General features: G+C 43.0%; 1 protein-coding gene across 1 annotated transcript in view; it reads right to left on the reverse strand.

Annotated features, from left to right (window-relative positions):
* Positions 1-495: 495 nt before the first annotated feature.
* Positions 496-14430, reverse strand: part of LOC311138256 (immunoglobulin superfamily member 21-like) — a 269944-nt gene continuing 256009 nt past the window's right edge. The window contains exons 7-10 of the mRNA XM_084172934.1: positions 13003-13109; positions 10607-10799; positions 8079-8117; positions 496-982 (exon numbers count right to left, since the gene is read on the reverse strand). Of these exons, the coding sequence (XP_084029060.1) occupies positions 900-982; positions 8079-8117; positions 10607-10799; positions 13003-13109 (422 nt within the window). The 3' untranslated portion in view covers positions 496-899. The remainder of the gene's footprint in view (positions 983-8078; positions 8118-10606; positions 10800-13002; positions 13110-14430) is intronic.

Consider the following 14430-nt stretch of genomic DNA (forward strand, 5'->3'; position numbering starts at 1 on the left):
ACAGATGAAGATACTGAATGAATGGAATAAGAAATCTGTAACCGATTCTGTCCTGACAGCCTATAGGATTATCTCTTGAAACAGCGATAAAGGATGAGAAAATACAAACAAAGGCTGTGAGCTGCTGCAAACCCTCCCAACTCTTCACCAACCAATCTTAACCTGAACCCATAAAACCTCAGATTATCTTCAATATTTACGCAGATGTACACAAACTACACTCAAAAAGAAGATTATCCATTTTCTCTTTGCGTTTAGTGCTATTGCACATCCCAAGCCATCCGAAAAAAAGAAAAAAAAGTTTAGCAATACAAAATTATGTTTTCATTTAGTATTTTGTTTCCAGTTGTTCATCTGTAGTTTAAAGATGGGGTACAGCACAGCCCAGTGAATGGGACAATTGGATGGGGTCAATGTGGTGGGCCCGCCAACACCAGTCGGTTCGTGTCTCTCTCCACAGTCAACACCTGCAACGTTTGAACATACCAAAACAAACCCAAATGCTTTTTCTTTTCCTTTTTTAGCAACTGATTTTTATTGATCAACAGGCAGAGGTGGGACAAGAAACCAAAAAGAAGGTGTGGTCAGGGGAAGGGGTATACTGGAGGTGGTTATTCTCATGTTCAGTACGTTATGCTGTTTTCTTTATATTATAATCTTGGTTATTATTTCATTACAAAAACAGAGTGGAGGGCCATCAGGTGGTGGCACTGGTTCCTGAAAGACTGACGCATGGAGGGCCTGTTGGATGACTGGAAAAGGCTTGCAGGACAGTGTGTGTGGTGTGGGTGTGTGTGTTGGAGGGGCTTGGGATATGTTTGTGTGTGTGTGTGTGTGTGTGTGTGTGTTGTTTTGTGTGTATTGTGTATGGGTGCATTGTGTGTGTTGGCTGTAAGGTTTCACGTCAGTTCCACAGTCACTGTGAGGACCAGGGCCAGCACCATCCATATAGGTCCGAGCACATCCACGCGAGGGGTTCCATCTGCAAGGGCCAGAGGAAGAGATAGTCAGATCACTATTTATAATATCCAATCACTAGACACACACAAACTAAACTAAATATAAATAATTAAGACAAAACAGACTTGAATTTCAATAAAAACACTGATCAGGTCGTTTTTTCCTCTGCATAATTTAAGCTAAATGCAACCAAATCATGTACTGACAGAGCAGATTTGGTCAGATGTTATGCCCTGGTAAAGGCTTTCAAAACAAGGACAATTGGCAATTCTGGCTCTTTGCTTTTATGGCAACTTAACCACATTCTCCACAAAAATTATTTTGCTTCTAGAACTACACTTGAAATAGCCTCATGTTCTCCAGTTGTAGGATTGCAATAAAAACAACTACTACGGCCACTGCCTTCACTCCTTCCCTTGTGTCTCTATACCTCAGTTAATTTCCATTATCAACAATATTCTAAAACATTTGTTAGGACAGCGAGAGCATTTAAGCTCTGACAGAGATGGAAGAGGAGCGGGGTTTGTTGCTCTGCTCTGCTGTGGCCCCTGTTCTGACTGACTGATAGGGTGATCTTCCCACACACACACAGGGGGAGGAGTGGGCCGATCAGCCACTGAGCGTTCAGAAACGTGTGCGGCGACCTCTCGGGCCGTGTTCTACACCAATTTGACTTGCATGCGAGGCATGTCTGTGCCTCGCACTGCCTCGCACTGCCTCGCACCGCGATCAGTGGCTTACAATCTGACCTGATTCTGTCCTTGCTGTGGCACACCTGCTCCTGTGCTTGCCGGATCATTTGCATATTCAAATATACATCCGTAAGATATGGCAAGCAGAGCAGCAGAAAGAGAAAGAGACAGAGAGCCCTCACATCCCTCTGTGCTTCCTCTGACAATCCCTCATCTTTACATATGATAATCTGAGGTGCTGCAAATGAGGCCCCACAGTGGGTATGAAACAACCCTAATCTCACAGTTCTCACAAAGTGATAAAAGTGGATAGTGACTGAAACATGATTTTATCTGAACATAGAGTGGAGAGATTTTTGGTTAATCTGTTCTTTTGTGTTGATGATAGAATGATAGACATGTATTCACCTGTCGTCAGTTTGCTTATCCATCAAACCCTAACCAAGAAGTAGCTAGAAGTCCTTTGTTACTGTGCCATTGTGGATACAGATTGCATGCTTGTCATCTCAAATGTCTTCAACTACAGTGGCTTGCGAAAGTATTCACCCCCCTTGGCATTTTTCCTATTTTGTTGCCTTACAACCTGGAATTAAAATATATTTTTTGGGGGTTTGTATCATTTGATTTACAAAACATGCCTACCACTTTGAAGATGCAAAATATTTGTTATTGTGAAACAAACAAGAAATAATACCAAAAAACGGAAAACTTGAGCATGCATAACTATTCACCTCCCCAAAGTCAATACTTTGTAGAGCCACCTTTTGCCTTTGGCACATCTAGCCACTGGGATTTTTGCCCATTCTTCAAGGCAAAACTGCTCCAGCTCCTTCAAGTTGGATGGGTTCCGCTGGTGTACAGCAATCTTTAAGTCATACCACAGATTCTCAAATGGATTGAGGTCTGGGCTTTGACTAGGCCATTCCAATACATTTAAATGTTTCCCCTTAAACCACTTGAGTGTTGCTTTAGCAGTATGCTTAGGGTCATTGTCCTGCTGGAAGGTGAACCTCCGTCCCAGTCTCAAATCTCTGGAAGACTGAAAGAGGTTTCCCTCAAGAATGTACCTGTATTTAGCGCCATCCATCATTCCTTCAATTCAGGGCGGCAGGTAGCTTAGTGGTTAAGAGCGTTGTGCCAGTAACCGAAAGGTCACTGGTTCTAATCCCCGAGCTGACTAGGTGAAAAATCTGTTGATGTGCCCTTGAGCAAGGCACTTAACCCTAATTTCTCCTGTAATTCGCTCTGGATAAGAGCGTCTGCTAAAAGAAAAACATCCCAACAGCATGATGCTGCCACCACCATGCTTCACTGTGAGGATGGTGTTCTCGGGGTTATGAGAGGTGTTGGGTTTGCGCCAGACATATCGTTTTCCTTGATGGCCAAAAAGCTCAATTTTAGTCTCATCTGACCAGAATACCTTCTTCCATATGTTTGGGGAGTCTCATTTTACATTTTAACATTTTAGTCATTTAGCAGACGCTCTTATCCAGAGCAACTTACAGTTAGTGCATACTATTTATTTATATATATATATATATATATATATATATATATATATATATATATATACATACAGTGGGGAAAAAAATTATTTAGTCAGCCACCAATTGTGCAAGTTCTCCCACTTAAAAAGATGAGAGAGGCCTGTAATTTTCATCATAGTCATCACATCAACTAGAAGAAAAAAATCCAGAAAATCACATTGTAGGATTTTTAATGAATTTATTTGCAAATTATGGTGGAAAATAAGTATTTGGTCAATAACAAAAGTTTCTCAATACTTTGTTATATACCCTTTGTTGGCAATGACACAGGTCAAACGTTTTCTGTAAGTCTTCACAAGGTTTTCACACACTGTTGCTGGTATTTTGGCCCATTCCTCCATGCAGATCTCCTCTAGAGCAGTGATGTTTTGGGGCTGTCGCTGGGAAACACGGACTTTCAACTCCCTCCAAAGATTTTCTATGGGGTTGAGATCTGGAGACTGGCTAGGCCACTCCAGGACCTTGAAATGCTTCTTACGAAGCCACTCCTTCGTTGCCCGGACGGTGTGTTTGGGATCATTGTCATGCTGAAAGACCCAGCCACGTTTCATCTTCAATGCCCTTGCTGATGGAAGGAGGTTTTCACTCAAAATCTCACGATACATGGCCCCATTCATTCTTTCCTTTACACAGATCAGTCGTCCTGGTCCCTTTGCAGAAAAACAGCCCCAAAGCATGATGTTTCCACCCCCATGCTTCACAGTAGGTATGGTGTTCTTTGGATGCAACTCAGCATTCTTTGTCCTCCAAACACGACGAGTTGAGTTTTTACCAAAAAGTTATATTTTGGTTTCATCTGACCATATGACATTCTCCCAATCCTCTTCTGGATCATCCAAATGCATTCTAGCAAACTTCAGACGGGCCTGGACATGTACTGGCTTAAGCAGGGGGACATGTCTGGCACTGCAGGATTTGAGTCCCTGGCGGCGTAGTGTGTTACTGATGGTAGGCTTTGTTACTTTGGTCCCAGCTCTCTTCAGGTCATTCACTAGGTCCCCCCGTGTGGTTCTGGGATTTTTGCTCACCATTCTTGTGATCATTTTGAGCCCACGGGGTGAGATCTTGCGTGGAGCCCCAGATCGAGGGAGATTATCAGTGGTCTTGTTTGTCTTCCATTTCCTAATAATTGCTCCCACAGTTGATTTCTTCAAACCAAGCTGCTTACCTATTGCAGATTCAGTCTTCCCAGCCTGGTGCATGTCTACAATTTTGTTTCTGGTGTCCTTTGACAGCTCTTTGGTCTTGGCCATAGTGGAGTTTGGAGTGTGACTGTTTGAGGTTGTGGACAGGTGTCTTTTATACTGATAACAAGTTCAAACAGGTGCCATTAATACAGGTAACGAGTGGAGGACAGAGGAGCCTCTTAAAGAAGTTGTTACAGGTCTGTGAGAGCCAGAAATTTTGCTTGTTTGTAGTTGACCAAATACTTATTTTCCACCATAATTTGCAAATAAATTCATAAAAAATCCTACAATGTGATTTTCTGGAAAAAAATTCTCAATTTGTCTGTCATAGTTGACGTGTACCTATGATTAAAATTACAGGCCTCTCTCATCTTTTTAAGTGGGAGAACTTGCACAATTGGTGGCTGACTAAATACTTTTTTCCCCCACTGTATATACAGTGTTTTGTGATGAAACAAAGGTGTGGTTGAATTTATTCTGCCACTGTGTCTTCTTATTGTCTCGGCCTTAGGCCTATACAGTGGGGAGAACAAGTATTTGATACACTGCCAATTTTGCAGGTTTTCCTACTTACAAACCATGTAGAGGTCTGTAATTTTTATCATAGGTACACTTCAACTGTGAGAGACGGAATCTAAAACAAAAAATCCAGAAAATCACATTGTATGATTTTTAAGTAATTAATTTGCATTTTATTGCATGACATAAGTATTTGATACATCAGAAAAGCAGAACTTAATATTTGGTACAGAAACCTTTGTTTGCAATTACAGAGATCATACGTTTCCTGTAGGTCTTGACCAGGTTTGCACACACTGCAGCAGCGATTTTGGCCCACTTCTCCATACAGACCTTCTCCAGATCCTTCAGGTTTCGGGGCTGTCGCTGGGCAATACGTACTTTCAGCTTCCTCCAAAGATTTTCTATTGGGTTCAGGTCTGGAGACTGGCTAGGCCACTCCAGGACCTTGAGATGCTTCTTACGGAGCCACTCCTTAGTTGCCCTGGCTGTGTGTTTCGGGTCGTTGTCATGCTGGAAGACCCAGCCACGACCCACATCTTCAATGCTCTTACTGAGGGAAGGAGGTTGTTGGCCAAGATCTCTCGATACATGGCCCCATCCATCCTCCCCTCAATACGGTGCAGTCGTCCTGTCCTCTTTGCAGAAAAGCATCCCCAGAGAATGTGCAAGTTTTTGCAGGTTTTCCTACTTAAAAAGCATGTAGAGGTCTGTAATTTTTATCATAGGTACACTTCAACTGTGAGAGACAGAATCTAAAACAAAAATCCAGAAAATCACATTGTATGATTTTTAAGTAATTAATTTGCATTTTATTGCATGACATAAGTATTTGATCACCTACCAACCAGTAAGAATTCCGGCTCTCACAGACCTCTTCGTTTTTCTTTAAGAAGCCCTCCTGTTCTCCACTCATTACCTGTATTAACTGCACCTGTTTGAACGCATTACCTGTATAAAAGACACCTGTCCACACACTCAATCAAACAGACTCCAACCTCTCCACAATGGCCAAGACCAGAGAGCTGTGTAAGGACATCAGGGATAAAATTGTAGACCTGCACAAGGCTGGGATGGGCTACAGGACAATAGGCAAGCAGCTTGGTGAGAAGGCAACAACTGTTGGCGCAATTTTTAGAAAATGGAAGAAGTTCAAGATGACGGTCAATCACCCTCGGTCTGGGGCTCCATGCAAGATCTCACCTCGTGGGGCATCAATGATCATGAGGAAGGTGAGAGATCAACCCAGAACTACACGGCAGGACCTGGTCAATGACCTGAAGAGAGCTGGGACCACAGTCTCAAAGAAAACCATTAGTAACACACTACGCCGTCATGGATTAAAATCCTGCAGCGCATGCAAGGTCCCCCTGCTCAAGCCAGTGCATGTCCAGGCCCGTCTGAAGTTTGCCAATGACCATCTGGATGATCCAGAGGAGGAATGGGAGAAGGTCATGTGGTCTGATGAGACAAAAATAGAGCTTTTTGGTCTAAACTCCACTCGCCGTGTTTGGAGGAAGAATAAGGATGAGTACAACCCCAAGAACACCATCCCAACATGGAGGTGGAAACATCATTCTTTGGGGATGCTTTTCTGCTAAGGGCACAGGACAACTGCACCGTATTGAGGGGAGGATGGATGGGGCCATGTATCGCGAGATCTTGGCCAACAACCTCCTTCCCTCAGTAAGAGCATTGAAGATGGGTCGTGGCTGGGTCTTCCAGCATGACAACGACCCGAAACACACAGCCAGGGCACCTAAGGGGTGGCTCCGTAAGAAGCATCTCAAGGTCCTGGAGTGGCCTAGCCAGTCTCCAGACCTGAACCCAATAGAACATCTTTGGAGGGAGCTGAAAGTCTGTATTGCCCAGCGACAGCCCCGAAACCTGCAATATCTGGTGAAGGTCTGTATGGAGGAGTGGGCCAAAATCCCTGCTGCAGTGTGTGCAAACCTGGTCAAGACCTACAGGAAACGTATGATCTCTGTAATTGCAAACAAAGGTTTCTGTACCAAATATTAAGTTCTGCTTTTCTGATGTATCAAATACTTATGTCATGCAATAAAATGCAAATTAATTACTTAAAAATCATACAGTGTGATTTTCTGGATTTTTGTTTTAGATTCCGTCTCTCACAGTTGAAGTGTACCTATGATAAAAATTACAGACCTCTACATGCTTTGTAAGTAGGAAAACCTGCAAAATTGGCAGTGTATCAAATACTTGTTCTCCCCACTGTATATTTTATACTGGCCCCCCGTGGGAATCAAACCCACAACCCTGGCGTTGCAAATGCCATGCTCTACCAACTGAGCTACATCCCTGCCGGCCATTCCCTCCCCTACCCTGGACGACTTGTGCGCCGCCCCATGGGTCTCCCACATGCCTTTTGGCGAACACCAAACGTGTTTGCTTCTTTTTTTCTTTAAGCAATGGCTTTTTTCTGGCCACTCTTCCGTAAAGCCCAGCTCTGTGGAGTGTACGGCTTAAAGTGGTCCTATGGACAGACACTCCAATCTCTGCTGTGGAGCTTTGCAGCTCCTTCAGGGTTATCTTTGGTCTCTTTGTTGCCTCTGATGAATGCCCTCCTTGCCTGGTCCATGAGTTTTGGTGGGCGGCCCTCTCTTGGCAGGTTTGTTGTGGTGCCATATTCTTTCCATTTTTTAATAATGGATTTAATGGTGCTCCGTGGGATGTTCAAAGTTTCTGATATTTTTTTATAACCCAACCCTGATCTGTACTTCTCCACAACTTTGTCCCTGACCTGTTTGGAGAGCTCTTTGGTCTTCATGGTGCCGCTTGCTTGGTGGTGCCCCTTGCTTAGTGGTGTTGCAGGTGTATATATACTGAGATCATGTGACAGATCATGTGACACTTAGATTGCACACAGGTGGAATTTATTTAACTAATTATGTGACTTCTGAAGGTAATTGGATCCGTTATTCATTTTTTTGAATTTTTTGAAACAAGTTATTTTTTTCATTTCACTTCACCAATTTGGACTATTTTGTGTATGTCCATTACATGAAATCCAAATAAAAATCAATTTAAATTACAGGTAGTAATGCAACAAAATAGGAAAAACGCCTAGGGGGATGAATACTTTTGCAAGGCACTGTACATCTTGAAAAATGTGTGAGAAGCACAATGGTCTTCATGGCTGCCATACTTACTGTTCGGATTCTGAGTGTTTTTCATCATGGCCGGATTTTCTGTGGAGAGACATGAAGGGGAATCGGAGAGAGAGGGAGAGAGAGACCGAGACCGAGAGAGAGAGAGAGAGAGAGAGAGAGAGAGAGAGAGAGAGAGAGAGAGAGAGAGAGAGAGAGAGAGAGAGAGAGAGAGAGAGAGAGAGAAAGAGAGAGAGAGAGGGAAAATAAGTGAGGAGATGATGAGAAAATAGAGAGCTGACATGGGTAGACGGTCTAATGATTCTGAACTCTCTGTTCCTAAAGCTCATGGAAAATAACATCCCACTGGTGAGTCTGTATTAATAGAGCTGTGAACATTGGGTACTCTGGCATAACAAGTTAGAGCAGCAGTTAGAACTGTGGTCTGAGGGTGGGACAAGAGGGCAATAGCAGAGCTCCTATTCTAACAAACTCCCCAAACTGCTGGTGTTTTAGCATCCACATGTGATTTCCCAACTCAGTCCACAAAGACAGAGAGAAATCAGTGGGTTTGTGACAGCCCGCCTCTTCACTGCTGAGTCACTTCAGTGTAATCACCGAGGGTATTATATCTAAGGTGCTTGGAGATGTGCATCATTAAGATATGAGCACTGCTTTCTGCCAGTGGAGAGTCTCAATAACATCCCATCCTTATACTATATTATACCTGATGATGTATAATGAACAGTTAGCCAAGTGAGCAGAGCTCCAAATATCCACCCTGCCCATGGAGAGAGAAGTGTCTCATTTCAAGGCCACGGGGGACGGTGCCAAGGTCTCTCAATCACCATTTAGCTCCCCTAAGCATGAGTGGAAGCCATCTAGGATATAGACGTAGACAGATAGCCTACACCACACATAGCCAATGACACCTGAGGGTGCATCCGGATGTTAAATAAGCATTAGTGCTCTTTCTACCAAAACACTCCCCAAGGTAACACCTCCCCAAAGTGGCAGTTTCCCTAGAAGGAGGCTCTTTGAGCTCGTCCAACAATTTGTAAATTTCGGACATTTTCTAAACCTTGCTCACGGAAGGATGTCAAGGTGGGAATTTATCAAATGATGGACAGATCGTTTCTTAGTTGCATTATGACAGTGCAGGCAGATTACTGTGGGGACACATGTCCTGTGAATATGTTAACCCTGGAAACTAGCCCTTGAACATATGAACACAGTTAGGGTCCAATATACACTGAGTGTACAAAACATTAGGAACACCTGACTTGCACCCCCTTTTTTACCCCAGAACAGTCTCAATTCATCGGGGCGTGGACTCTACAAGGTGTCAAAAGCGTTCAACAGGGATGCTGGCCCATGTTGACTCCAATGCTTCTCACAGTTGTGTCAAATTGGCTGGATGTCCTTTGGGTGGTGGACCATTCTTGATATTCACGGGAAACTGATGAGCGTGAAAAACCCAGCAGCGTTGCACTTCTTTACACACTCAAACTGCTGCGCCTGTCTATCATACCCCATTCAAAGGCACTTAAATATTTTGTCTTGCCCCATTCACCCTCTGAATGGAACACATACACAATCCATGTCTCAATATTCTCAAGGCTTAAAAGTCCTTCTTTAACCTGTCTCCTCCCCTTCATCTACACTGATTGAAGTGGATTTAACAAGTGACATCAATAAGGGATCATTGCTTTAAACTGGATTCACCTGGTCAGTCTATGTCATGGAAAGAGCAGGTGTTCCTAATGTTTTGTACATTCAGTGTATATCAGTTCCATCTCTTGCACAGCAGTTATCTCTAACATGAGAGTAGAGAATATATAATACATAGGAGAAGTCCTTCATCCTCGGTGCAGCGGATTTGATTAAAACAGAGAAGCTATGATTGACAGGCCTCTGATGAGTTTTAATTCCAAAGGGCTCAAGGGTAAACACATCCAGGGCAGCAGGACATACAGCACAGGAGTAATAGAGTCAGCAAACAGTCCAACTACCCCACATCAACTAAAGCAAACTGGGACTGCGATAAATAGCACATCATGAAAAGCCTGATCTAGCTTGCACGTGGTGGGTCGTTGAACAAAGAGGTGGGATGACACTGTGAAATAAAAAATATCATTTATTCTATTATGGGCCTCTCATGTGATTATTAGCAGTCAGTGTTGGAGAGAATGGGTACAATACACACTGCTTGTGGCATTATAATGGCTGTTGGATTTCTACTCACCCAGATGAGAAGCATTACTCACTTATGTAAATCAACCTTTGTTGGAGAGGCATTGTTGAGTCATTTAGTGATACAATCACTTATTAATAATGCACTTAGTTTGCATAGATAATTCATATCTAAAAATGGCCACATAAATCTATCTTTTTTTAACATAAATGCGATGCTTAACACTGTATGTGGATGAATAATATTAACAATTTTAATGGTGTTTGAAATAATAATAAGGAGATTCCTTTGAATAGTGGGAATAAAATATCCCATGAATAAGAATTAGTGTTACGTTTTTGATTCTCTGCAATGCTCTCTAGGATTAGAGAATATGGTGATGAGTTTGGACACGTACCAAAGACGATGAGGCGAGTGTGCGTGTCCGTGGAGCCCAGGGGATTCTGGGCCGTGCAGCGGTACATGGAGCCGTTGAGTTCAGCTGGCACTCTCTCCAGAATCAGCTCCTTTCCATCCCACTCGGCACTCCCGTCCAGTAGACGGCCCCCGACCCGGGTCCAGGTGAAGAGGGGCTCAGGGAAAACCTCATTCTATCAACAGACCACCCCAGTGTGTGTGAGGGAGGGAGGGAGGGAGGGAGGGACAAGCGGTGAAAAAGAGATAAGTCCCAGCCAAAAGATTAAGAACAAAGGCTACATGAATAATACAAGCTCTATTTCCCCCTAATGCAATGGTGAGTTAACAGCATGCATTAATAATCAACACTACATTTACAACATTTTTCTCATTTTCGTGCCTCTTCAGAGAGTTTCCCACACAGTTTAAAAATATTCCCCTTTTCAAAAGGGTTGTCATGGTTATAGCTAGATATTAAGAGGGCTATTCTTCCTCAGAGAAGAAGCCTCCTGCTGTCCTCCTCTGGATATCTTTTCTGCCATCTGCTGGATACAGACATGTTATTAGAATCACGTCAGCTGGAGAACACGTCAGCAGGAGAGGGGAGGGTGTTAAGTAGAGAGAGTGGTATGAGGGGTTGTGGTGCTCAAAGGTTATTCAGAGGGAACAACACATCATCGGGAATTATGATCACTCCACACATGGTCAAAGAAGAACTGGATAGGGGACTCTACTGTTTCATCAAGTCTGCACTGCAGGACTGAGGGCCAAATCTGTTGCTGTCATGCATCTTGGGTGAAAGGGCACAAAGAGATTGACAAACAATTGACGTCTATTCCTGAAGAAAAGTGTGATGCAACAGAATGAAATTCCATTAAGATAAACTTACTGTTAGTGATAATCTGACTAGATTTTTTTTTAGCAATTAGAAATGTGACATCCCAGCCCTTTTAAAGAATCTATGGCGACTTGACTCTTGCCACTTTGTGTGACCCATAGAAATGCTTTAATGAACTGAATGTCTGCCTTGACGAGCTGGTGTGTCATCGTTCTGACTAAGCTGGTGTGATTTGTGTAACCTTCCAAAAACGACTGCGCTGATAAGAGTTCTTGAACCTCCGAATTCACATGATGACAGAAGTGAAAGGGGTTTGTTGATCCGGGGCAGTCTCATGGCATAAGGTCACATCAAGATAAAAAACATTGAAAGGTCCGAGTGAGATCTTCCTGTCACATATCCCCAACGGCCTTAGAGAAACCAAATTAAGAAGCCCAGCCCCAATGAAAGAGTCAGTGCCTTTCTCATCTTCATATGTATTAACACAGATTGGGGACTAAGCATATCAATGGAAAGAAAGGCATAACCCTGCACTGTGTGATTATGTATAATTATGATACTATAAACCGTAGGGGATACTGATATATTTTTTATCACACTATGAGAAGGCAAGAGAGGTAAAATATGTTTTAGCACTAAATCTTATTTACTAGAGAAACCCCAGAGTCTTGGTCCAGTGAAGGATAGGGGAGATTTACTTTGGGATGAATCTCCATGCACTGATGCCTGCTTCCGAAGGGCCCAATTGGCTGTATGTCCCAGTCAAGCCTGTTTATAGTGACCATTCTTAACACTATTCGAAGGACAACTTCAAATACTATGAAATCAGTGGGTGGAGATACTCGTATACATCTGCCCAGGTTTCAGCCTGCTGCACTAAACTAAACTTAAAGGTCCATTAGCATGGCCTATCAGAATTAGCCTTGTCCTCTCCACCTGGCTGGCTCTAGCAGGCAGCGCCACCACTGTGTCATCCCTACTCCTGTCACTGAGATGGGGATCAGCTAAATACCATTCACACTGCTGGAAAGATTGTCTTTTTTTGACAGAGGATGATAGTTAAAAAAAGAACAAATCCTAACTGGAATGCCCTAGCAGGAACAAACCCTCACTCTGCTCTGCTGAGGAATCCTCTAACAGCTTGACATGGATGCCTGTTGGCTTAAGGAGATAGACTTAAGAAAACAACAGAACACCAGAGAATTGGAGGTATCCATAAACAAACAGATTTGGAAAGGGTTATTCATTTTTCATTGAAATAGTTTAATGCCTTGAGGCATAGGCAGTACGCAACAGTGAATCAGAAATGTGAAAAGATAGGAATATTCCCCCCCAAAATTAAAACCAGTCACTTTTTCCAATAGTGCACTTATACTTTTTCCACAGAACAACAAACAGTATGCTAGGCTTAGACCGAGAAGACGTATGGTATATCCCTCACCCTGTAAGAATGGTCACTATATCAGAAAACTCGACAGGCTTAACTGCACATCTCCCCTGTCCCCTCCTATCCCAAACTGAACATGGCTCTCCGGTTTCATAAACCCCCATGCACTTACCCCAGGAACCCCAGCGCCTACCTGGAATCCTTGCACAGTGATGCGCACCGTGTCCCCTACCTTTGCCCTGGTGGGGGTCATCAAAAGCTTGGGGCCCTTAGGAGCCGCTGGGAGAGAGAGAGAAAGAAAGAGAAAAGGAGAGAAAAAAAGAAGTGTCATCCCAGTGGCATGTCAAGTAAATCCAGGAGGCACCTTTTTAGTTTGGAGAGGGGTAGAGAGGGAGAGAGAGGCAAATACAATTTCCTGTCAATTAAGGTCATGGTGCAAGACCCTAGGGACCTCCATGTCCTTTCATCAACAGCTAAGACCACGGTGGATTTATTTCCCCTTGGAGAGAGGGGACTAAATTGGATAGATAGTCATTACTGGAGGAGAATCGGAGCTCCCCAGGAGGAATGTGGAGGCAGCGAGATAAGTAATACTCAGAGTACCTTGTCTTGGTACAGACAGGAGTCCCCAGATGATATCCATTAGGTTTCTACTGAAACAATGGACTTTTCAGAAGAGGGGAAAGGGAAGCTTTCATATTCTTCACTTTCAGAGGGGCCTTTGGATTGTGTATGGAGCAGATTGAATGAAGACATTGAGTGATTTGCATATGATTTAAGATTTAGTGTCATCTGTTAATCTACTGTATGTAACCTTGTTGATGTACTGTACAGCACTGTAGTAGGAGGACAGAGAGTAATTTTGTGGTGATGTGGCCATCATCGTGGGTTAAATTGGATCTGCATAAACTGGTTCTGCATTGTTTGAGTTGATTAACAATTTCCCTCTAGATAACCATATAGAACGCTGTGTGATCCCGAATGTTATACAATGAACCAAATACAAGTGATGAGATTTGGTTGGGTAAGGGGAATCCTAAATAGGTCAGAGATGCACGCACAAGTCTAGTTATTCAGGAACCTTACAATGAATCAAATGCACACTTCTCAATATAAATCAAGTGCTTGTTTCAATTGATGAGTGAAACTAAAATAAATAAATAAATAAATAAATAAATAGATAAATGACCTCAATTTCACACATAAATCAAGTCACAAAGTGTTGGCCGAACCAAATGAAGCATCCCTATTCTTGGGAAGTCACTGAATCTTACCCTGCATCTGGCTAATGGAATAGGAGTTCCTCTGTCACATTTGAAATGGGGATTGGAAATATGCATTGCACATATATATCAAGTCAGTGGACTCTTTTAGATAACAGGATCTCCTTCCTTCTCCTTCTGTTGCTCTCTTCCAGAGACATGAATCAGATGGAGGCATCACAATGTAGAGCACGGAGTGGTGAAACAGACGCAAGACTAGCGATACACATGAGAGATTAAAAGCTTGTCAACACAATGACAACAATGACATCACTACAGTTACTACGTTGAAATGAAATGGAGGAATGAATCATGTGTAAGAATAATATATCTGAAAA

This window comes from Coregonus lavaretus (genome assembly GCF_964263955.1).
Source record: "Coregonus lavaretus genome assembly, chromosome: 12".
Taxonomy (NCBI): Eukaryota; Metazoa; Chordata; class Actinopteri; order Salmoniformes; family Salmonidae; genus Coregonus; species Coregonus lavaretus.